Source organism: Aythya marila, assembly GCF_965140915.1.
Source record: "Aythya marila genome assembly, chromosome: 5".
NCBI lineage: Eukaryota > Metazoa > Chordata > Aves > Anseriformes > Anatidae > Aythya > Aythya marila.
The window spans coordinates 60125787-60151635 of record NC_139046.1 but is presented as its reverse complement, the minus strand read 5'-3'; the positions used below and the strand labels follow the sequence as shown (position 1 = coordinate 60151635).

The window sequence follows — 25849 nt, the reverse complement described above, 5'->3', positions numbered from 1 at the left end:
GTGCCTTATTTGAATAGATACTATCTGTATTTAACAATTTGTTATAATGCAAACACTAGCTGACACTTATTAAAGTTTAAACACAAATCACTACAATGGTAATAATGATCCTATGGTTAATTGTTTTAAAAATAACACATTTAAGCCACTGCAATGTCCTCGTTTCTGATTTAATAAGAAGCTTTGGATTTGCACAAGGAAGAAACTTGCAAATTTATGCCTCAGAAATGTTCTACCAGTGCTTCAACTCCAAACCAAACTGCAACCAAAGCCTACACTTCACATTTCCCTAACGACCAACTGGAGTGCTGCACGAACCAGGACTTTTCAAGGACCATCTTTTAAATTGTATGCTTATCACAAGTCAGCGGCTCCTTGATTCATACTGGAAAGAAGGGTCACTTCTCTCCAGATGCAGTTTCCAAAACACGCTCAATGTCAGTTTCGATATTTAGGTTCAAAAATAATGTATTAAGAGCATAAACTCTCAGCTTTGTAGATGGCTCTTTGATGTTCATTTGGCTGCATAAGGACCCCTGAACACACCCAGTAAATCTCAGAAAAGCTCAGGGCGCATCCCTGCAAGGTTTTCTAAGGGATCCAAGAGGTACCCAGGCAGTTTTCTCCTCTAAGAGAAGTCATCACAGTGTAACTCCTGGGAAGCATGCTATCGAAGTGAGAACTGCAATTCCTTAGCTCAGTTCTGTAAGTAAATCAGTCAACTGCTGAGATAGAAATGTTACTGGAAAGAAGAGAAGAACTGAACAGAATTCGGAACAGCCGGTATCATTCAGAAGAGCAAGGTGGTAGATATTTGCACCTACAGAGAAATTTTCCAATTTTTTTTCAAGAAATAAACTGCCTTTCCATGCTTAAATCCCCCAGAATAATGAAAATACAAAATGTTACATCAGAATCTCAAGACGTTTTCTTTACACTAGATTTTTTTTTTAATATATATATATACACACTGAAGGATATGCTAGGAAATAGCTGTTAGAAGAAGTAGCACAGAACTTGTTGTAACTGGTTCTGCTGGCCAAATATCAATGTCATTAGAAGAATTACCATTGCACTGCTGTGCACAAGAGCCTGAAATACCAGATATCACAAAATAAATACAAAGAATATTCAAAGTTTCAGTAAGAATTAATTCAGAAAGTACGAATTAAAAGCAGAGCTATTACGTTGAATCGCATGCAGCTTACACTGTTGCCTTCTTTTAAGGAGGCTATCAGATGGCATTATTATAATGCTCCCATTTTCCTTCAGAGTTCCTCTTTTCTGAGGGAATGCTTTATAATGAATTGTTGCAATCTGCAGCCACATTCAGCTGATCACACCCTTACCGCCAAGTGTAACCGGAGCCACGCTAGGAATGTGGAAAGAGACCTGAGGAGCCAGAAAGCAGCGCGGGTTAAGCAAGTGACAGGCATGCCCACGGAAAGCAGTACCCAGGACACTGCAACAGAGGTGAGACCAGCAGCCTTCTGCTGCAAACAGGTGCCCAGTTCAACACTGGTACAGCATCAAGACCCTTGCAGTTTCCAGATCTGTCCTGTAGATCACAAGGGAGCCGCATTTGGGATCATCGACCTACCGGCCACTGGCAAGGAGCTGAGGGTTTTCGTTTCCCATTGAGGTCTGACAGCAGAGGGGCGATTAAAAGAAGTGAACAAAGTACACTAGGGGAAAAAACGGGGAGCAGGAGATGAAGAAGAGAGAAGAGACTTCCCATAACAAAGCCGTTTTATAAGAAAAACACTCTTACCTTGCAGCACTTTTCAAAGGAAGCACTTGAAAGTGGTAGAGGAGCAGCAGCCCATACCTTAACCAACATCTCCTGCTCCCAGTTTTGTGCTTGTATCTCCCTGACAAAAGTTGGAGGTGGTGATCTTGCAACCTGCCACGTCTTTAAGTTTTCCTACTATTTTGTCTTCTCAGAGAGCAGCCTGTACTTAAGATTTATTCCCTGCAAGCAAAACTCTTTTTCAAGTTCAATCTTGCTTAATGAGTTACTTTTTATTACGTGAAGCTTTTTAATGCGTTGTTTGTTCTGTCAAGCCCAAGTAACTGCTGACATTCTAATCACAGGGCTCCTTGGAAATTTTTTTTTTGGTTTGGTTTGGTGTGATTTGTTTAAAAGCAATCTTTATACTTGCCTGCAAAGCACCTATATAATATTTAAACCGTTTTAATATAGAAATAGCCTGCCTGCGTTTTAAATACTGTAGAGCGTACAAGATATCAAACTTTCTTCTTCGTACTTTATTACCTCTCAAATGTGAATTTAACCTTTCTTTCTTGACATGAATGAGATAGCTAGTGTGAGCAGCACCAGCTTTCTTCATCAGTTCTCTCCAAGTCCTGAAAAAGGATTATCTACCTAAAAAGCAGCCACCCATCTCCCTCTCTCCAGGATGAAAGCTACTGGTACCGTAGGCATATATAAAATCAAATCCTATGGGGAAACAGCTTCTACAGCCAGCTAGAATGTAGCACACCATGTTCTGGCATTTATTTTGTCAATAACTTTGCCCTCCCCTTTCAACTCCTATTCCTCCTACAGGGAAAGGGAATGGCTCTGCACAAGCAAAGAACAAAAAATAGAGGAAGTTTTGCTGAACTGATTTAATTATTCCAAGAAAATGCAACTGTGAATCCTGGTCAGATGCATGCATGCTTCCAAACATTCACAACAGTTGCGTTCAATAGTTACCCAGGAGCTTGGTTCAAGCTATGAAGCAAGCAAATATTTTAATATAATTTTTGTCCTTCACTTTATTCTTGATTGCTCTTTGCCTGGCCTCATTATTTCTCAGAGATTTTAGCTCCACTAAACTTGTCAGATTATGCTGCAAAGGAAGCTCAGTAATTGCTTTGTTTCTTTAAAAGCAATGACTTTCTCTTAAGACTTTGTTTCTCGAATCAACTGCACAGATGCAATTGATTCATCTTCGATTTACAAAATCTCAAGTTTTCCTTCTCCCCACTGAACAGCTCTCTTTTACTGATTTCTTTATTCAGTATAGCAGCACGTGTGACTCAAGGAAGTCTTGATAGGAACAGCACCCTGTTCCTGGGAATAGGGTTTCCAGCACGTTCCCTACAAGGCAAAACTCCAGCATTACAAAGGGCTGCAGAAGGCTCTGGTATTGGTTAGGCCAAAGGACTGAGCCAGAACTAAAAAACCCTCAAAAATGTTTTGCTGCTTTGCATGTAGTCTTTGCAAGTCCCGCCAGAGAGAACTTTGTTCTTAATCTCTACCCATTAAAGTAGAAATCAAAGAGCAATAACTATACTTTCAGAGACTATCTTTGGAATAGGTTCAGGGCTGTCCTGTACAAAATAGGACACAAAACTAGTGTTACAACAGCAAGCAGCTGCCAAAATGCAAGCAGCCTGTCCAGTGCCAGCCGCTGTGCCCTGGGGAACGCTTACAGTTTAACCACCAATACGAACACTACACTCACTGCTACGTTTCTTAAGCTACAGCAATCGTAGATGGCAATATTTTCTTTGTAATATTTGCTATATTAAACAGCAAATCTATAAAGTAAGAGTAGTTACTTGTGGAAGTTTTTCAGTCACGCGAAATATTTTCTATAGCTGCCATCCAGTTCAGCTCTCTTATGTCGTGCCATGAAAGAATCAAGAAGATTATGTTAAACTCAATATAAATGCTTTTTTTTTTTTTTCTGAAACATGGAAATGTTCTTCTAATTTGTACTCATCGACCCTGCTCCAGCCTGAGCATAAAGCATTCACGATAAGCAGCAGTCTAGATGCTGATTAATTTTGCTGGAAAAAAACTTTATTCACCAGAATATAACCACTAGCAGAGAATACAAATCCGAATTCAGCCCTCTCTCCGCAAGGCATATTGTGCCCCAGTCGGAAAGAGCCGTGTGTTACGGTGTTGAAGGGATGCTCTGCACCTGAGCACGAGTTGCCAAGTTAGCCATGGCTGTAGGATACGTAAAGGAACTGTCCTGTAGGTACCAGAACAGAAGTAAACTCGCAAGGTTGGGATAACCTAGCGATGAAAACAAATAAATCCACGTGATTCCACGTACGTGAAACAGGATTGAATCATCTCTGTTGCATATCACAGAAATCATCTTATCTGAACATTATCAAACGCAAGCTTCACTGAAATGCACAACGACTACTTAAAAGCCACGTAAGGAAGAGGGAGGAGCGAATTAAAAGCTAAAAATGCAGGTAAACAACAGGGAGACAAAAGCCGAGTAGCTTCAGTTTCTGTCTTTTCGTGACAGAGAGGTGAGGACTCGGAGCTCACTCCCAGGCCCTCGTCCTGTCCTGAAGGTGGCTGTGGAAACCAAGGAGCTGGGTGGCAGGCTACGCTTGTCTTCATCTTACAGAGCAGAAACGAAAATGCAAGCACTTTGACTGAGCATCTACCATATTTCTGGGAAGAGAAGGCTTTCACAGCAGCTGCCATTGACTGAATGCCTGTTTCTAGCTTGTTCATGCCTGTTAACATAAAAAGGACAAGAAAAAAAAAAAGGAAGAAAAAAGCTAGACTTCAGCATCCTCCATAGTTAGGCCAAAGAACAGCAGGCACGAGCAATCACTGGAGTTGACCTTAAATGGCTAACTCTGGTTTCAATAAAACCCTGCTGGTACCTTTGACCGGGCAACCTAGCAGTGCTGCCAGGAGATAAACCAGCAAGCGAGTGCAGGACTTTATTCCAAGAAACACACAGGAAGGTGGTTAAATGAAGGATTTGCAGCACTGCTGTTGCTTCTGCTCACCAATGCCTCTTTATCACTCCAGCCTTACAAAGCTAACCCACGCCGCTGCATATTCTACGGTTTACAGGGATTATTTGCCAGGTACAGTCTCCGCATACGAACACGTTAATCATTAACTCCTTCTCTGACCCTGCTCTTCAAATGCATTGCAGGAAGGTGAGTAATAGAGCAAAACTCCTGCCCCGACTCAGATTTTCTTTCCCCTCCCTCTGTTGTTGTTGCAGCAGGGGAGGCAGGACTCCAGGCTGAGACACAATAAACACAGACCACATTCCATCACCAAGGTGTGCCAGAAACCCCAGACCTCCCAGCCAAAGAAGTACGGTAACACATTCCCCCTCATTATTATGCAACATTACAGTCTTCCAGGGCGGGCAGGGCAATTTCACGGTGAGAAGCCAACCCCTGCTCTCGAGCACCCTTGGCAGGAAAGGTTTTTGTTTCAGAAACCACGACTGCTGAATCAAAAAGCTAAAGCAGCAAGCCCCCTGCGTGGTTAAGTTTTATCATAACACCAGCATTATTTAGCACCTTTCCACACCTGCATACGTTTTGTGAACTGTGGTCTTAAAAGCATAATGACAGCTAAGCCCTCTGTTTATTCACTTTACACCGTTCTGCAGGAAAACACTTAAAATGATTCATGTTTTCTAGAAACCTGCGTAATTTCTGATTCTCAGCAACGTAGATGCCCAGTTCCTAGCAAATGCCTGAGCAATCAGCATACATAACTCACTTTCAAAATCTCCAAGGTTACAACTTCATTCTCCCAGTCAGAAAAAACTCACAAAACATTCAGTATGTTTAGACATAAGAAAACGCTGGCTTTAAATAAATGCCCTCCTAGTTAAAAAGTCCAGCACAAAGCACTTCAAAATGCATTTGTATTTTTCATCACCTTATTTGTCTGCTTTCTTTTCTTCTTTTTTTTTGCAGACAGCAAACAGACGGGAGCACAAATATCTTGACAATCTGCTACAGATTCATATGCCAGAGCACTGAAAGTGCAACGTAAAACGCGACATACCTGCATGACACCTGGTAGAATGGATATCCTGGTGGAGGAAGAGAGTTTGAAAACCCAGCCTGACTCGACATCGCCTTCAGGTATCGTATCCGCTTAATTCCCTTCTGTATTCCACATGTCAAGCCCTTACCAAAAACCCACACGTGCTCGCATCCATCCGCGCCTCTGCCCAAAAGCTGACTCAAAAGAAAACCCCAGGCGCCTTCGAAGGGCTGAGAAATCCTGCCTGCGGATCCAACTGCTTCCCCGGCCGTGCAATTCCTCGCAGCCAACACCCTCGTGACATCACGTACTCCAAACCCACCCTCACGCAGCTGCCTGCGTTGGAGCAAAGCAGCCAGAGCTGCAAGGCAGCCAGAGCTGCAAGGCGTTTCGGGCAGCAGCAGCCCCGCGGCTGGCGGGCGGCCAGCAGGCAGCACAACTTGGTGCCACCGCCGCAAATCCCTCTATCAGCTAACGAGGAGCACTGCCCGGGTGAAGCCCGGCTAAGAATTCCCTTGGAAATGCAGATCCGTGACCTTCAGCTCAGCGCCAAGGATTTCCTCTGCGATTTTCAGCGAGATGCGTGAAGCGATGCGTCCCATTGTTTTCGGAGCAACATCAGCCTGCGTTTCTGCACTTCACAGGAGTCAGGAAAATCACACTGAGCGGCCCCCTGCTAATAAAGGACGATCCCGCGAGCCCCTCGACCACGGGAAGGATGGGAGCTGGGATCTTGAACCGCGTTACTTAAGCTACCGAATACAGAAATTAAATTCTGTGCATGTGTTTCTCCACTGTTTTACCACAGTTCAAATCAAAAAAAAAAAATCAAAAGCAAGATTTCTTTTGATATACAGCACTAAGGGACATGAAAGTTGATTTTGTGCATGACTTCCTCAGGAAGGGCCAAGACAATTAACAAGCAGGAAGATGTGTGAGGAGCCACAGCAGCCCAGTGCATGGCAAATGCCAAACAGAATTAAATGATCCCCTACCTGCACAGCTCCGAATTAAATGATCCCCTACCTGCACAGCTCCTGGAGCAGAGCAGGCATGCACTGCCCTCACAGGAAGGCTTGCTAACTTCTGGCAAGACATTATATAGGACGGGTTTAAAATCTGTTTTGTTATCTGTGCTAAGTGCACGGGAGAACATTAAAAAGGGGCATTTAATACATCCTCACCACGACGCGTTATTTACGTTCTCAACCCGAACCAGTTTCCCTTGGTTTGTCCCAAGTTTCCAATAAATATCTCAGTTGTTAGGAAAACGGCGCAAAGATTTGTCGCCGTTCTAGGTAACTTCTACAATCTGGCACAGAGGAATGGGAGCTGGTTCTCCTACCCTAAATGTGCCTGAAATTTTAAAGTAAATCCCATCTCAGTGAAACATTCAGTTTCTTGTTTCGTGTAACCCCGCTATTTTCATAGGGTTTGAACAGCACTGCGATGCTTTCCATTGCTAACCAGTATTTGTCAAGGTGTAAAAAAGGGCACTCTGCTTTTTTAACACACTATTTGCGTTTCACATAGCAATAAAACAGGAGGGGAAAGACAGCAACAACAATCAAAGGCTGCAGAACAAGGCCTTGAGCCTCAAGGAGCTAGGAATGCCGATTAAACAGCCCTGCACACTCACACACAGAGCTCAAGCAAGGGACTGACCTGCCGCCAGCCACCACACGGGAACGACGAGCCATTCTGCACGAGAAACACAAGATGGGAAAGTTCAGACACCACAGGTCACTGCGGAAGGCAGCGATTCCTCAGGTCCAGTCAAAATGCCAGAATGACACAAACGGAGCAAGGTTTGCCCGGAGAAGCAGCTTTTGGTTAGCCTACCTGATCTGTTTGGAAAAACAAACCGGCTGCCGGGCACGTCATTTTGCAGAAGTTTTTATGCCTTACCTGACTGCAAGGAAAAAGCTAGGAGAAGCAAGTCGAGCACAAACGACGGCATGATATCAGCTGGGCTTTTACAAACAGGCCCTCTGGAAACTGGGAACTTCCTTCTGAAAACTTCTTCGGGAGGACGAATCCAAACCACTGCCACCAAGATGTCCTGCTGCAGCCCTGTGCAAGGCTGCCGCCAGCTGCCCCATCCCGAAGCGCTTCGGTTTCTCTCTCCTCCACTCATTCGGTGCCTGCTTAGCAGCAATAATGCCAGCATTAATGCGGCCAGCCAAAATTTCTCATCTCAGAATAGCTTTTGGTAGCCCCAAGCAGGATTTCAGGGGGTGTCCGTTTGCTTTGCCAGCCGACCAGCAGGGTAACATCAAGCCAGCTCCTGAAGAAGGACGTGCCCCCGACCTGCTACGCCACCCTGCAGGAGTCACGGTGCCACCGAATGCCTGGCTGGGCCACACAATGAGGAAAATCCTCGCTGACAGCAGAGGAATGATGGGAGGCTGCATTTTTTTGTAATTAAGTACTGAAATCCCTTGATTAAAGTGTTATGAAGGGATAATACAGCTGTTGTATTTGAGGGAAAAGATGCGTGGGAATCTTGGGAACAGAGGTTTCTTTTCGTCCCCTCCTCCTAGCTCCGACACAACAGAAGCGTTTTTGGGCTGAGATTTCTATTTCAATAGAAAAGCCATTTACATTTTAAAACGCAGTAGAACCTACTGAGTTTTTAAGCAGGTGGACAGCATTAAGTAGCATTTAAACATGGCAATACTTGAGGCAAATAGGCAGGCAAAACTGAGTTTCCAGGAGCAGATCCCATTGGTAAGCATCACACAGCAGCTGGCGGTTGGGAAACGGGAAGGGAACGTGTGGCACAAGAGGGAGCAGGGAGGGGAGGGGAGAAAAACTGGTGAAGACCACAGGGAAAACCTCCGGAGAGTGACACCCACAATTAGCAGCTGCCCCTTTGGCTTCTTGGCACGTGCAGTTGGGTTACAGCTGGGAGCAGTGCAAGAACTGAGGAGAGTAAGTGCTTGATTAAAAAAATATAAGAAAAAAAAAAAAAAAACACATTCAAAAGGTCGTGACTGGTTTCTGGTCCTTCAGACAAGTGCCATCCTTGGTAAAGCGACCAAATTATTGCAATTTGAAAAGGCAGATTGAAGGAGAAACTGAAACTAACCTCATTACGGGAATCTAAATTAACTTCATAAAATCTTGATCAGAAGCTTCATCAAACCTCGACACGCTGCACGCAGTTATGTGGCGATATATCAAAAGGCATATAAAATGGGCAGATTCGTGAAAAAGCTGAATGAAGTGTCATGCAGAAATTACTGCAACGTCAATATCATAAATCACTAATTTACCCCCGGACAAACTGTTTTATTCCGTATTTTCCCCATCTGATAAGAAATATATTACAGACACTAAAATAGACGAAAAAAATATTAAAGGAAATGTAGGAAAAAACCCTTACACAGAGTTTGAAATTAGAAAAACCCTTACAAAGAAAATATTACAAAGATATCTGATATAACGAATGGTACTTAAAAGACAGAACGGATTATTTTTTTTCCCTTTCTGTACAAAGCACAGTGATAGGGGAACATTCAACAACCCTGCAGAAGAACAGTAAATTCAGGTCTGATGAAGGACACTATGGCCAAAAACCCCAAACTCATCCAGAAACATGGCTTTCTCTTCTTCCTGAGGCAGACCAGTGGGTTCGATGGTAACGCAGCTCTGGACTCCGAACTTCTTGTTGAAATAACTCAACTCAAGGTAATTTCAGCCCGGTTTCCTCAGAGCACTGAGGGGATCCCTGCCGCACGAGGAGGTGCAGAACAGGCAGGCTTCTTGCTGCTTTCGGGCAGGTCACGCCGTGAAAAACAAGGAGCTTACCTTTCAGTAGCTTTCCATCCCTGCAGCCCCCACAGACCATTTCCATCATGCTGTCTCCCATTAGCCCCAGAAACCTATTGACAAGCTTATTCAGCCCTTTGGCCAGCAAGCAGACGGATGCCTGCTACCCGTCCTCAGCCTCCAGAAGCTTTGCCTCGCTCCCAGCAACATCTTTACGCCAACATCCAGAGGTCAGAGAGCAAGCAACAGCTGACTGAACAGCTACTTTGTGGTCTACGCAAAGGAACAGGAGGTTCCCCTTGATTTCTCCATACCCTCCCTGTCCGTGTGCTGCTGTTCCCTGAGTATGCCCAGTGATCGCGGTGCAGAACTGACTCAAGAGGCAAAATTCGTAAGGAAAGCAAGGATCTCCTCTTAGTTTCTCAAGCTTGTCCATTTGTTGTTTATTTTTAGAAGGAAGCATCGAGTGTAAAGCCGCTTTCTCAAACTGGAACACAACCTTGGCATCTCTCCTGACATAAAAAGAAGTGAAACCTCCTTTAGAAGGAGCCTTAGATTCGCAGCTGGCCCCATGTTAGCCATTGAAAGCCTAGAGATCAGATGAAAAAGTACTAAAAAAATGAGAAGTTTACTCCTTCCTTGGCACGAGATGAACACTCTGCCTGCGAGCAAATACTAGCACAGAAACAACACACGGGTTTGAAGAGTCCCCAGACAGCACGCAGCCCCCCGTCACCTATCCCCATGAGCCCGTCTTCGCTCCCCCCAGCCAGCAGCAGAGGAGGAGCCCAGCACCAGCAGGGAAAGGAAAGGATGCTGATAATGAAGCCTCTCAGGGGCAAAATGCCCACTTTTTTTTATTCCTTTCACACAGTTTAAAGAGGGAAGAACGCGTTCCCAAACTTCATTTTCTAGATGCGAGAGCCTGGAACAGGGCTCAGCTTTCAGCTGCCCCTGCACCACTCACGCTGCTGAGGAGCACAGCATCACTGAGGCTGGAAAAGATCCCAGATCGTCTGGCCGTACCCCCAGCCTCACTAAAGCCACGTCCCTAAGGAGCAGGCGGGCTGCCAAGGCGCTCCTCTCCGCGACCAGAGGAGAAGGAGGAGGAATCCCACAAAGCAGGGCTGAAGAGGAACTTGAAGCAGCGTCTGAAATGGGAGGAATTCATTCAACACCGCCTGGCCACGCAGCCTTGCTGGTTACCAGCCAGCAGAGCAGAACAGCCAGCCTGCAGCCGCTGCTGGAAAGCGAGAGGGGTTCAGGGGCTTGGCAGCTGCAGCAGCAGGCACCGGTGACACAGCATTTCCTCAGCCCAGGCTGTTCAGCCTGGCCTTGGGAGGAGGAGGCTGAAGGACTCGGCACCGCAGCGCACCGAGCCCTGGGGATGCCGCCTGCAATGCGCCGCGGGAGCTCAGGTCGGGCGCAGCAGCCTGGCACGGGAAGGCTGCAGCACTCACGCCCCTGAAAGCCGGGGCTCTCGGCGCTGCAAGGCTGGGAATCTGAGCCAGCACCGCGGCTGCCCGGAAAAAGGGGAGAGAGTCCCAAAATAAAGCAAGCAAAAATGAACAAAGACCCCTCGGGCGGCCCAAAGCAAAGCAGAGCCCCAGCACGCTCCTGGCAGAACTTCACCAAAATTGAGCGCTCTGTGCAAGCTCCGGGTGGCAAAGATTTTTAAGACACACACCGGGTACTGACCATCTTCAAACACCATCTGGGAGGGAGCACTGCGTTTTCTGGGCATAAGACTATAAATCCTGTGTGCTGCAGATTCAGCAGGTATCCCACATTTCTGTTCCAAGGGAATGACAGAATCCAATTCCGTTCTCGTGCTGCACGAAATAATTCCTGACTCTTACGTCGCAAATAACTCTCCTAAATAACAACCACCCATTTCTGAAGGCATTATTGTATACACATAAATAAATAAATAAATAAATAAACCAGCACCTGAAATGGGATTCTTACATAAAAATAAGTTATACTGGATCGAGATGAAAACCTGCCTCCAGGTGACACTAAAACACTGAACAGAGAAACAAGGAAAATAATTGAATAAAAAAAAAAAAAAAATGAGACAGAAAGAAACTTTAAAGGAACAGATTTCTAATAAAAGCTAACAGGAAATGTAATATTTAATCGAGTACGGATGCATGCAAATTGCACTCAAGTGATTAAGTAAATAGAGCCACCAGGAACATATGTAGGAGCCAGAACGCTGATATTACAGCGGGTTTTAAAATAACTTGTCATTTAGAAGAGAGCCCCTGGTTTCCCTCTCCCATGACCCAGATGAATTTTAATTGATTTGAGCTACCCGAACGCAGTAAGTTTGTCTCTCCAACAGCTACACCCCTCGTTAATACCCACTAAACAGATGCCTGCCTAATGGCATCCAAATGTTGCTTTGCTACCCCTGCACGGAGCTGCAGGGTATCTACGGGGCCTCTCTCTCCCAGGACTGCAAATAAGGCAGGCCGAGTCTATCTTTGGGCCTCAGGGTAAATCAGACAAAGTCCTGTAAACCAGAGAACTGTCACACAGCATCCTTTGTATCTGCAAGGAATTTTATGGCAACAGCCCCGGTAAATTCATAGCTATACGGATGACCTATTCATAATTCTTACCAACAAATCAGCTGTGGCTAACGCCTTGACAGTCGTTCGGATGAAATACCAGCTCACTGAGAAGTCTTACGGAGACAAATGGTGTTTCGCTTCAAAGTCTGCAATTTCTTTAATTCGGCATGGCCCAAAAGTGCAAGAGTAGAAAGAGACCGTAGGGTGTACAAACTCCTGAGGTCAGGGTGATAAACGAAAGCACTTCCAAAATAAGCTCTCCTAATTAAGGCGTCTAAGCCAGAGCTGGCTTGCATTCAGTTAATATCACTGTTGCAAGTCATCTGAAATATTCTCGATAAACTATTTTTAGTATTGACTCCAGCATATTAAAATCAGTTCAAGGTCGTTACGGAATGAAAAAATTTCAAGCTCAGACACGGGATGGCTAGCAAATTCATCACTAAACCCACAAAAAATATTGAGACCTCCATATTTAAATCGGTTCAAGGTTAAGTGTTTGTTTGTAACTATTGTCTTAACATTACAAACTGAGCAGTAAAAAAGAAAGGCACCAAACGCATCGTTCGGTTCTACTTCCTCGTCCCCACGGGCACACCTGGACTGCTACAGGCAGGGAGCTGCCTTTTGCTTAGAAGACAGAAATGCTGTGCAAGAAGTTTTAATCAAGCTTGTGTCAGCCCAGCCTCCTTGTAGAAATATTTCATTTGCTTAATTAGGCAGGTGGTGCTCCTCACTGTACTTTTATTTATTCGGTACACTCAAGAATTTTCATTTGCTTAGCCTAACTTTTTCATTTGCTAGGTGAATTCACGTGCCTCTAAATGGCAACTGGGCACTACAGACTGAACAAGATAAAGCTACTCCCTCCTCTGAATCTCAAATATTCACACTAGTCTTTTTAAACATTCAGCTGTTTAAACTCCCCATTCTGTACTGGCGTCAGAACTTATTTTATTTATTTAACTTTGGCATATGTCACTTTGATCTCAGGAAAAAAAAAATAATGCTAAGGAATCCTTTTAATTCAGTTATGCTATTTTGGTTTCCATTATCGTACACTACCTTGAAATGGAAGAAATTAAGCTTAAGCATGAAATCATACAACATACAATCCACATTTTAATCACAGTCAGGCTGTTAAGGACCGAATAGGCTGCCCAGAGCTCTGTGAGAACTGGGATTTATGGAAAGCCAAACAATGAAATACCTGCAGGCACCTACCTTCCAAGCTTGGGTGGCAGCGTGCAAAAGAAGAAAGGCATATGCTTGGCGAGGACACAAAATGCAGCTCTGTGCAAAAATAAAGCACACAGCCAGGATGTCCCTTAAGCCATACGCTGACGTGCATACACAAATAAAATAATTGATTATGTTTGGATCATCTCCTCAAGCCTGGGAAATGATTCGTGCTTACAAAACCTCAGGAACCTCGGATGCTTCACCGAAAAAGCTTCATTTTCCTTCTTAAGAACTAAAAGGATAAAAATGCAAAAAAGTAGGCTCAAACCTGAATAATAACATCTCTGACTTCCCACTGTCAGAAAGAGCTAGATATTTTCTGAGATAAGGCCTGATTTCATTCATAGCTCAGCTTCCGACTGCTAGAGCAACCTAATGACTTCAGAAGGCATTACAAATACTTCCCATCTTCATCCCTCCTAATAAAATCTACTTATACTTTTTGAAATAATGACAATATTTATTCACTTTGATAAGAAGCAATCATGGATTTGAAGGCAAAGTCCACAACGCTGGAGAAACGATCCTACCCTTCGCGTCGGGGTCCTTCACGGGGTGGAAAGTGAGCACAGGGGGAGACTGGGCGCTAGCAGCGTGCGCCAGGAGTGCCCAGCCACTCATCGCCCCAACTATTTCAGATAGCAGCACTCAGCTCCCAGGCAGGTATTCTAATCACAACTAATCACAAAACAAACTTTGGAAAACGTGGCACTGAATCAACAGCGTGCTTTTAAAGTTACGGCATGGAAAAGCCCAAAGGGCTCGCAAGAGAGCGGTGCAAACCCCAGGCGTTATCTGAGGCATTCAGCACACAAAACGCAGGAAAAAACAGAGGGTTTCAAACAGAGCACTACAAGCTATTTGCAAGGGCTGAACACCAACACATACCTAAGATAATATTTTTGCATAGCAGTGTTTACAGACCATCAGCTTCAGTCAGCCATTAACAACGCTCATGATTAAGCAGCAGCATTCAAAAGGATTCAAAAGTGAAGCACGGTCATTAAAAAGGACCATGCCTCCTCTCTCCCCATTTGCTGAAAAATTCATTAACACTGCCAGGGAAGAAAGAAAGGGGAGGGACGAAGCCCAGGGCAGAGGCTGCCCACCTCACTGCCCTCGCTGCCTGCCCCCAGCAGGCCAGCAGCACGCAGACAGCAGACTAAAGGTGCCTTGGTACTGTAGGTTAAGAGAAACAAACCGTGATCAGCTCAGCATAAATCCGTGCGTTTCATGGTAGTTGATTTTGCACTGCTGGTAGAACCACTCCCTGCTGGAGATCCGCTTTCTGCTTCAAGATAAAGGAAATTAAGTTCAATACCAAACAAACTACAATCAAGATACTATACCCCAGATAGTTGCCAACCCCTGGCAGTGGATGTTTTAGCAGAGTTGCATTATTTGGATGCGTTACGTTAGGCCTCGTTCACACTTCTCTCACAGTGATGCCAGCAGCTTTGCCAAACTACATTTGCAGACGATCGCTTTCTGGGTTTCATCCCATCTAGAACAAGTTAATCATCTTGTTATGCAAAGCCAAATTAAATACCATCTCTGAAGAAAATATCCCACCTCAGATCAATTCCTCTAGGCAGAGCAGAAACAGTTCTTGCAGGCACGATTTCAGTGCATGTTCTTCTGAAACAGGAGCACTTGGTGATGGGTGGGTTGAATCTGTAAATTTCTCCTCAGACACGAATCCAAAATCTCTTCAATTTTGCAAGGTATTCAATTTGTTGAAAGAGCCCTGACATGTCCCACTGACTCCTACTTTAAAGAACTACATTATCAGGAGTTGTTACGCTTTGTTTTAAAGCTGTCTTCAGGACTGCTCTGATCACTTCAGCCTGCTCCTAAGTCTTCTGGAACAAACACCCTCACAGACCAACCAAAAAACTCACCCAAACTGCTCTTGGTAGCCGAGTTCTTCTGTCTCAGCAACACCCAGCATTAAAATAATGACCTAGTGTTTCACGCTCATTGGAGTAGGCCACGCTGCTTCTATTAACTTTGCCTTAAAGCTCTTCCTACTACACCCAGCTGCCAGCAAAGTTGTGCCTTTTTTCCCCAAAGAAGTCGTTTGTGTGCTATTACACAATCTGCAGCCCACTTTCTCCAAGAGGCTCACCACGCTCTCTGCCAGCCCCATCACAGCGAAGGAGCTGTGTTCAGGGTGAGTGTAGCTACGCTGCAGGTGCAGAGCACAGCCTCTCTCTCTCTCACGTGCGCCGTGCTTACCAGGTTTAGGAGCTGAAGCGGGCAAGGGGCCTGCACAGGATAAAAGTTTCCAATAGAAAATTGAAAGAGGTCTGTCTTTATAGCATAAGCATGTATTTGCTATATTCACGTACCGTTTATTTTTTAAAATTAAGTTCTTTTGACTGCAATAAAATGCGATGTAAAAAACACAAGGCAAAACTACCATGCTCTTTTTCTTAAGGGAAACGATAAAAATTTGGGGAACTGCAAGGCTTCTGTTTCCCTTCCAGGTCACCAAATACGCATGTGAGAAATTAAACTTTTCTCCAAGCTTTTATTTTCCTCGTCAACGCAGGATCAAAAACTTCAAGGTTTGGAAATACTCCCATTTCTTCTGATTTACCTAATAAATGAGATTTGCAAATCCATGCAAAGAAGCGGTTCCAGGAGTAAAGGCCACGCAAGGGGCTGCACTGACACCGACCAGACAACGGGATCTGGGAAAGCCACAGTCCATCATAGCGCAACACTTGTTTTTAATTACTCTACATTTCACTGCAGGTGCTCGTGAAGTTTACAAGCTAATGCTGCTCTCTGCTTAGTATGAGCTATTTTAAGCTGGAATCATCATGTTAATTAGTCAACGGTACCTTATTTGTGCTTTGAGGTGAGATTTACATAATGTTCCATCAGCAAACACGTCCCAGACGGGCCTTCCTAGGGGCGCATTAAAAATAGAAACAGGCACGCAAAGGGCTCAGAGCAATGTCAGAAAGGAGCTGCTCTACCTCGGCTGCACGGTGCTGACAGGCCCTCGCTCTCCTACTTCGCACGAAAGTCTCACTGCTTACCTGCACAACCTGACAGCGGTTCCCACACTGTTCATTCCCACAAACTGCACGAGGCGGAAGAGGAGGACTTTCTACATGTGACTGCTGAAAGCCTGGTTTCCCATCCTTCCAGCCACTTCTCAGCAGATGCCACAGATGCTTTCTCCACACTGAGCTATCAGAAAAATCAATTCCCGCAAGCCCTGACTGCAAGGAATTTTATTTTATTGCCTATAGGAATTTTTCATGAATACACCTGCTAAGAGATATTTTTTTAGATTGCCCTATCCGTTTATTTTAGATATTCAAGCACCCACTTCCCACCCTAGAGGCTCCCAGCTCTCCCTGTCACAGCCTCCCCATCCTGGTCACTCACTCATTTCTGTTCTGCTCCCTTGTCATCTCCATGATAATTTCTTTGTTGCTGCTTCTGTCCCTGCCACCTTCAGAAGTTGGGATCCATTTGCCACATCAAGTCTGCTCATCATATTCGGGCATTTGCAAAAAACAAAGCTGTTTTGCCTAGAAGTTTGCATTTTTACCATTCTTCAAAAACCATAATCGTCTCCTTACCTAGAAGCACACATTGTTTTAACGTCAATTTTTAATTCTAAAAGGGAATGGTTGATAAATACACTACTGAAATCACACAGAGCAGGACCACTTCTGCCTCAAACGAGTGAGCACTCTTTTCCCCCAGCATTTAAATTCAACAAATTAAAAATCTCAAATGTACTTCAAGGCTGCTCTATTACACTTCAGTGGTTTTCTCACTTAAAAAGGGGGAAAGGGAGATAGATTAGTCTTCAAACTAGGATGATGAAAAAAGCAATACAACTGCCATCAGCTTTTATGCTTTATAAGTTAATAGAAGGGAACATTAAACTATGGCATCCGTGATACTGATGTCCCTTAAAGAGAAAAGAACAAGACCACAGCTAAGATGCACGTGATGATTTTTGGACCTGTTTTCCAATTTGGCTATGTCATCCAGAAAAAAATGTAGAAGAAGGAAGCACCAACAAGCTGAACTGCTTTTCTGCAGAGAGAAACCCTTTGAAGCCACATGAAGCCTCGTGAAAAGCTTGCCCAAGTTTTCTGCTTTTGGCAAAGAAAGAGAAATTATGCAAGAAACTCAAAATGCTCATGGCTCTAGAAATACTTAAAAACAAACAAAAAAAAAAAAACGCCAAAGGACTTCTTTAGACCCGAGGTAACATTTCCCACACACATGGTAAACATTTGGTGCTATAGAGAAATTGCAGAGGGAATACCAGAGGCCCTGTAAGCTATTACTCTCTAAGATCCTACACAAGACTTGAAATTTTGATTTATTCCTGAGTCAGTTTTGTGAAAAACTTCCTAAAGACAAAGTCATTCCCAGTTTATCTTTGTTCCAACAAATTTTGCCATCTAACATAGAGAGAGACACTGTAATCCCATTACAGGAGCTTCCAAGTGGTTGTTCAGATTAAACATACGTCATAAGCTTCCCATCATAAATGATGGGTTATTTTATATGATTTTTCCTTCTGCTTTGCAGGCTAAAAGCAGCATAATGGATCCAGAATGCTACAGAAGGTGTCCTATGCTTTTTTCTTCTAAATTTCAGAAGAAAAGTATATTGCAGGCTTCACTGGATATCTTAAAAAAATAAAATAATCACCAGAAGTGCAGAAACCCAACCACCAGAGCTGCCCAGATTCACTGTTACATTTTACCCTGTATTTTCCAAATCCTGGTGCTTGAAATATTTTTAAAGATTTTTTTTTTTTTAAAAAGTAATTTAATTATCCAAGATATGCTTTTAATTCTGTAGGCATACTCAAGGAAACTTGAAGGAGCTTCACCAGTCTTGTCTTAAAACCGTTTAAATAATGGAGGAGAACGGCATTGTAGAAGCAGCTACTTGTAATAAATTTCCTCATGATGGCAGCACAACCCATTCTGATCAAGGGCTAAGTGACAGTGCTCATTGCTATTCGTCCAAAACGGGAAGATCCCAGCTGCTCTGGAGCGAGCCATTGCTGCTGTTCATTTCCACCCCCTCCACATTAGCATTCCTACGCTACTTCCCCGTCTTATTGGGTCCCCAGAGTTTCATAGGAGAATGATACTACATCACACAGATAATTTTTCAAGAAGTAGCACGCTAATGAGCATTTATACAAGCGATATACAAGTTGATGCACCTACCCTGTATGCTCAGACCGTGTATCGTTTCCATACTGCATTTGGAAAAGTTGACGACAACTGCAGGATCTACGCGGCAGCCCGAATCCCTGAGCTGAGGCTTCACTCAAGATCTATGAAACTCTTGCAAAGAAAGGATTTCCAAGAAGTTTTGTTTGTTCTCATCCCCCTCACAACAAAGAGGACAACACCATGGCTCCAAAGACTCCACAGTTTTCTTCGAGGGAACAGGAATTTTAGAACTGCCAGGGCAGCTGTAAGGTTTGTGAAAGGCTTACTTCTCATATGGCTGGCCTTTCACAGGGCATCAATGACAAAGAGCTACAGCAAAGCCAGTTGTGCTATTTTATAAGCTGTGAACTCAACGAGTTCAAAATCTGCATAGATTTCAGTTTACAAATAGGTTGCATCAATGAAGTCTGTACTGATTAACAGCAGGTCTGAGACTAAATGCTGCAATGCAGGCATGGCTGCATCGAAATCATCTTGGTTTTTGAAAACTATGCTGGAGAGCATAAGGTAGCCCAGACCACTGACAGACCAGGTTAGGAAGAGACCACATAACATCAGAAGTGCATCTTTATTTATTTCTTATTCCCTTTAACCCACAAAATGCGGAACAGATACGCCAGAAGGTTAACGTGCCGTTTGTTTTGGTGTAGTGCACTCTGCGTGCCTCGGCAGTCCCAGTGGCACGGTGCTTCAGGATGGAGCACACCAACACCAGCCAAAAGCAGTAACCAAGCTTTTCTGGATGTAGTTAGACTCTTCTTAACCACGCCTTGGCAACTCTACCTCCGCTATGGTAAGAAGGGTGGGTAACAACAATTTTCTCAAATCTGCTCAAATCAGACTCAGATTACGCTGAATGGAAAGACTGACCCTATCTTAATTTGAGGGTTTACAATAAGAAGATTAAAACAAACCAGCAGCATCCCTGTTTTTAAGCACTATACTCGCTGCATAGCAAACAGACACTTACCACATCAAAGTAGCTGTAAAGTCAAAGCCCGTCTCCTGAACGTTTATGGTTTCTAACAGAATTATTATTCCTCCAGAAACCTCACCTTTTCTTCCTCCCCGTGCACCTAGCCTGGCCAAGACAGAAACAGGGCTTTACCACATTTCCTCTGCTAGCAGGGTTTTTCGATGAGCAGCACAAGCTGGGAACAGCTGGAGCTCCAGGAAAGGATTGCCTCATTACAAGCAGCCAGAACCAGAACAGGGTAGAGGAAAAAGCCACGCTCTTCATCTAAAAGGAAATTTATTGGGTTTAAAACTCTGCGTGACGTACATTTGCGTGTATTACTATGTAATAATGACAATGTAATAGTAAAGGAACAACAAACTGCAGGACTCTTAAGTAATGTTTGGTTTAAGAAACATGATGAGGTCAGTTGAGGCTATATAAAATAATTACCCAGAAGCTATTAGAAACCACGACTTCCACCACTTTCAACAAACCAATTCTTCAAACATGTAATGAAATAGTCATGGCCATGTCGAGAGCCTAAAGTCAACTTAAAAGACACAGGAGTAACTGCACGACAGCTTGAGGGGAAAAAAATCTGGTAAAAAAGTGAACTGAGCAAGACAAACTTTCATTCCCAAGTTATTTTTCTTCCAGTCTTACATCCCACTGTTACAGATTAGCAGAATGTTTTATTGTTGTTGCTTTTTATTTTTTTTAAATAGAGGCGGAAGCGTGTAATTAATATTGCACAAACAAAATTTTGTTACTTATTGAACAAAGAGTTCCATACGAAGGACGTAATTCAAACAACTTTAAGTAAAGAAATGTACAGGCTTACAAAGCAAGGGAAAAACATCCAAAATGAGATCCAAAGCATGAGCTAACAACTGAACTAGATAAATGCAGAGATGACACCTAATGTACATCCAACTCTGGAAGCAGCAGGCACCCTAGCATTGGGCATGGAAGAGAAAAAGACAAAGCTCAATGTACATCACGGCAGGTATTTCCTGAAAGGTCATGGAAATATTTTCAAGAGTCTCCAAGTCTTACTGAAACGCTCACGGTTAATGGCGTAGATCATGCGCCACTCGAGATCATCCAGGTTTAGAAAATGTCAAACAGGAGCACGTAGGAAGAAGGGCTCGGTGTGACTTGGTGTACCTGGTGTGACCCCAAGTGGCGTCGGGTCCAACGGGCTTTGGTCGATGCACTGCACGCTGAGGACAAGCATTAACACGCACCTCGTTCAGCCCCGTATTTTGTAGGGTGTAGGGCTGCTCTGTCTGAAAACAAACCAACCAAGACAAATAGCAGAGGAGGGAAAATTGCCTCCCTCAGACAGCAGGGATGGCAGGAGCCCAACAGATGCTAGATTGCCACTCGTCGGTACAAGCCAGGGCTTAGAAACAAAGACATTTTGGGAATGCTGTTCTAACACAATCTGGCAGGTAGAGGAAAATGGAAACAAACAAACACCCTCGCCCTTCCAAGGAAAAACAAAACAAAACAGATGCCAGGTAATCAGCCCACGAGGGAGTTCAAGTGATGTGGTGAAAATCAGAGAGCTCGACTGAGCCAGTAGGTGCCTGCAGCCACCAGCCTCTCGCCTGCAAATACCAGAAGCAAAAGCGACCTCGTGTAGGTACTCGTACCTCACAACGCTGCTCACGCAAAGAACTCGTGACTGTTCATTAAGGAGATAAATATTTTGGATCCTCTTGCACCTCCGAAGCCACAAAACTTCTCTCAATGTATTACGGGACTGGTAAGTGCAGGGAGAGGAACCCAGCTGCAATTTGAGTGGGTTTGACCCAAGAGCCATCAGGTACGCCAGACGGTCGTGGCTTTGCTTCTAGCACAGTGAGCCAGCGCTGCTGTCTTGCTACATAACCAGTAGCAGAAACTAGCCCATCCAAAGGCAGAGGGCACATGCTTAAGTAATGTTTTGCTGATTAAATATCAGCAGAAAAAGTGAGGAGAAATACAAGAAACATGCGCCGCACGGTGCCTATGCTGAGTGCAAGCAGGTTAGATACTGCATGAATTCGCAATGCCACAAATGCAGACAGGCAAAAATCAGCAAGCAGAATGAAGAAAAGCTCTGAATTTCTCTTCTTTGCCAAGCCTGAACCAAAGCTTTAGCATTGCCTTATACTAAGATTACTTATTAATCCAGCTGGCATTACATGCTGCTGTTATAATCACACACCAGAAACACTCAAAACGTCCCAGCACTCAGCTGGGGGCAGCCTAGACGACTCCCCCAGAAGTTAGCCTCAGTGCAAGATCTTGTTTCTTTGCCACTCCCCTGATCTTTCTGTGTGAGCACCACCACCCCACATACCCCCAGGGTCAGCAGGGAATGACAGAAGTCCCGTAAGCACCTTCCCAGCTGCTAGACTTCAGCCAGGCAGCGCCGAAACAAAACGAACAGGCAGCTCGTGAGAAGAAGTGACTGGACCCAGCGCTTACCAGAAAAGGGATAACGTTCATTTACTTCAGGCACTTCTGTTAAAACAGCTTTAGGAGACATAGATCAAAACTAAGAGAGTTCTGGTTATATTGCTGCAAACTACTCAAAGCAGGAACGCCACACAACCACACTGCGAGCTGAGATGCAGCAGCAGCAGCATCCTATTTAGCCAGCGTGAGCAAGCTCAGGCAGGATAAAAGCTTAAGTGAAAGGGTAAAGTATTTTTAAAGTATTTTATTAGTGCATAACCATACTTCAATCTGCAAGATCTGTTTCCTTTTGTTGAAAAGTTGCCTTCTGTAGGAGTTTAAACACACCGCTGTGCCTGTGCCCTGCTTAGAAAATGGCAAGCTATCAACACAGGAATCCTAAGAATCACATGCAGGAGCGTGAACCTGCTTCACTTCGTGCAGAAGCCCAGCTAGAGCCATTCCTCTACTCAGTCGAGGAGCCAAGGGATGACAAAAGGAGTTCAACAGCCTTTCTAACCTTTCCACTGCAGCTTCTCACGTGTCTGTCTTTGCGTTGTCCGAGTGAGCCAGTACAAGGGATCTGAGAAGGCTCAAGAAATGGCATAATAGTTTCTGAAATCAAATCAATTCCAAGATTTGAATTAAATCCTGAGAGACAGAGCCAGAAGCTTCGCTTTTCAGACAGTAATATCACCCAGCCACCCACTTACAGGCTACTGAAGGCCACTGGTAACCCCAGTTTTTTAATTGTTATTTCAAGTTGCGATCAACCCGCGAGCATTTCAAACATTTCTGTCAGATCCTACAAAGAGCATCTCAAATAATCTTTAAAAGCCAAAGATTTTCCATCGACATGAACGGTTTAAGAAAATTGGAAGATTTTTCTCTCGAGATAACATGAAACAGCTTAATCAATAAGCAAAACTAAATACGCCAGTCCCTAACAAAGAAACCTTTTTCTTGTGTTTGCTCAATGAAGCAGACCGGATAAATTTTAGAAAGGACTGGCAACTGCTGGTTTGTTTTAAAGATGAATAAACAGGCTCTGCTCTCTAAAGGACAACATATCTAGGACCAAGTGTCTATGGCAAAATTTATTACTTGGACTTATCCATGGACTACAGTCAGCCTTTCACGTATGGGGTTGGATGTTGGCCTTTATCAGTGAAGGCCAGCTATTACTGTAGACATCTGGATTGTACATCAAAGGATGAAGAGTGATAATTCTTAAGCCCAAACCCTTTAAAAGTATTTATTGTTGATTGACGATTGGTGAGTAACGTGGTCATGAAATTCCATCTTCTCCGCCAAATAGCTCTCCCGCAACGTTTCTGAAATAGCAAAGCAATACTGAATCCAAGGCCGAAAGCTGTCACTGACATGGCTTGGGGAAATAACATAAATGCAATGTACATGAGCATCCAATCCATTTGGTGAAGCTCAGCCGCATAGGTCTAGTACTGCTCACTCACTGTTTTCATGACAGGCAAGATTATGAAAAAAGAACCGTGTAATCCCACAGCACACCTTGCAAGGAGTAAAGCATCCTTTTGTCACAAAGCTGCTCCTTGACTTCATTTCTCACTCAAATTACCAACCAATGCCATTGGTAGCCATCACTTAAAAGAAGCAATCAGAATATTAATTAGCGAGTCAAGAAGAAAGCAGTGACAGAGCCACGGTATTTTTATTTGCTTTTGTCTTCTACGGTGCTGCAGGAAAGCCACGAGCTCATGCTCAGAAAAAAATGTCAAGTGGAAGCAAAGAGGTTATTACAATCAATACGCTGATAGAAAGCAGAGTTACCCACAGCATATCTGATGTGTGCCTGCATTAGCATCAACATGAATAAGGATTCAATTATCTTTTGATAATGTGGTCAGAAGCCTCAGTAGTATCAAGGACTTAAAAGTTTAAAGGACTTAGAAGTTTGAGCCAGGCGTAACTGATTACAATAGTCTCATATTAACTTTTTTGCATTCTAAATTAAAACGTGGTCTCAGAGCTTTTAAAAATTAATATTATTATTTTCCTGGAAAACTTTTTAGCTAGCTACGAGCACAACCTGCACACCAATGTCCCTGCCAAGCCTCCTGCACAATGACTCCAGGTGGCTTTGGTTCTCTAGTTAAAATATTTAGCCCTGCAGTTATATTTGCAGTCTCGTAGCTCTTCTACTGGCTCCAGAGGCTTACAGTCCTCTGCTACCCACCGTCTCACCAAGATTATTCCCAACTCCACAGCTCGGAGAACATAACTGGGTACAGGAATGAGGGGATGTCAAATGAAACTAAGACTCAAAATAATTTTCAGGGGCAGGAGGGGTCCAACAGACAGGCTTTGTCATTCCATACACAAACTTCAGAACGCTTAAAGGATCTTGTTGATGACACAGTTTGGTTAAATCAGAGAAGGAAAACCCACCAAAGCTGAAAACACAGAGTTCACTGCTTGTTCCCTGCTCCTGCTTGCAGGCTGGAGGCCGGACAGCTGCTACCTGCCAAGCCACAGGAGCGCAGGAAGGTTACCAGCGGGCTGTGGGCTCACCTGTACAGGCTGTGCTGTGCTTCTTCTGAAATGCAATATTCTCAGGGACACTGGACACCAATGAACTGCTGCAGCAGAGGAAGTCACCTGCGAGTTACTGGGAAATGGAGGTTTTTTTCCCATGTGTGACATTGCGATAACTACACGTCCATGCATCGCAGCAGCAAAGGGCTGCCCCTTAAACAAGGCTGCAACATACTGTGTGAACACAAGAAAGTGAAAGGAGTGCTTAATTTAGCCACCTCCATCTTTTCTTCAGATGCTGTTATTACTACTTCGCAATTGTAAGTACCTCTCTACAAGCGTCTTACAGTGTATCTGTTGCCATAGAAATGGAACTCGGTAAAGAAAAGGAAAAAAAAAAAAAAAAAAGACTATTTCAAAACAGCGTGCCACTAATACCAGCAGACCCTGAGAAATTCAGCTTCTCCAGCTCCAGAACATTTGGCAATCCTTTAAAAACCCAGAGAACCCATCTTCTTCTGAACCCAGAACATGCAAAAGACTTTGTCAGAAGCATTAATGCTCGTGACCTATCTGAAAGAGCGAGCTCTTTGATGCACGAAGATTTCAAAGTTATTTCTACTTGTAAAATAGGATGTCTCTCTAAAACGGGCTCAGATAAGAATTTTATTACACTTTATTTCAGTCCTGCTGTTCTCTCGATGTCTGAAGAACACTCGAGGCCATATATAACCATCTACCATCCCAATTCACACAGTCATCAGGAAATTTTCTTGGCTTAAACATACTCTGTAAAACGTATCCAGAAACATCTATTTTTATACTCTGCTTCACTGCCAAATCTGTAAGTATATTTTTGTCTAAATTTGAGTATCTAATTCGCTTCTGTAACTTTATTCTTGCTGAACTATTTTTTGTAATATTGAAAATCCTAGCCCCTCGTCAGAAAGGGGCTAACCAAACATCGTTTTGATCTTGCCTTAATTAAAATCTGATGCTTCCAGCGAGGAAGAAATGGAGTGCACGATAGACACATTTTTAGGCAGTCTGTCCCGTAAAAAAAAAAAAAGAAAAATCACAAACTTTTACATTAAACAGTATTGTATCACTTACAGATCCTCACAACTGACACCATGGAGCTTAGTTTGTAATCTCCCCGTGATCACAGGCCCCAGTCAGCACCTCATGCTACCCAAGGGGTTTCTTTCTGGAGATAATTACCAACTCTCCCTCCCCAAACAGGAAAACAGGCAGGCTTTGTCAGATACAACTCCTTACCAAGTGTTTTGGTAAGATTTGTTCTGCAACTACA

At 43.9% G+C, this 25849-nt stretch overlaps 1 protein-coding gene across 8 annotated transcripts in view; it reads right to left on the bottom strand.

Annotated features, from left to right (window-relative positions):
* The window catches only part of PLEKHA7 (pleckstrin homology domain containing A7), a 135393-nt gene that overhangs the window by 86182 nt on the left and 23362 nt on the right, over window positions 1-25849 (bottom strand). For 2 of the 8 annotated variants that reach the window (XM_082762126.1, XM_082762128.1), the window contains exon 1: window positions 12190-12349. The exons of 5 other annotated variants lie outside the window; for them this stretch is intronic. Coding sequence is in view for 1 of the 3 variants with exons in the window: in XM_082762124.1 (XP_082618250.1) it covers window positions 5807-5877 (71 nt within the window). In the remaining 2 variants the exon portion in view is untranslated. Of the gene's footprint in view, window positions 1-5806; window positions 6179-12189; window positions 12350-25849 lie in introns of those variants that run through there. One more of the 8 variants, XM_082762124.1, reaches the window with a different exon arrangement.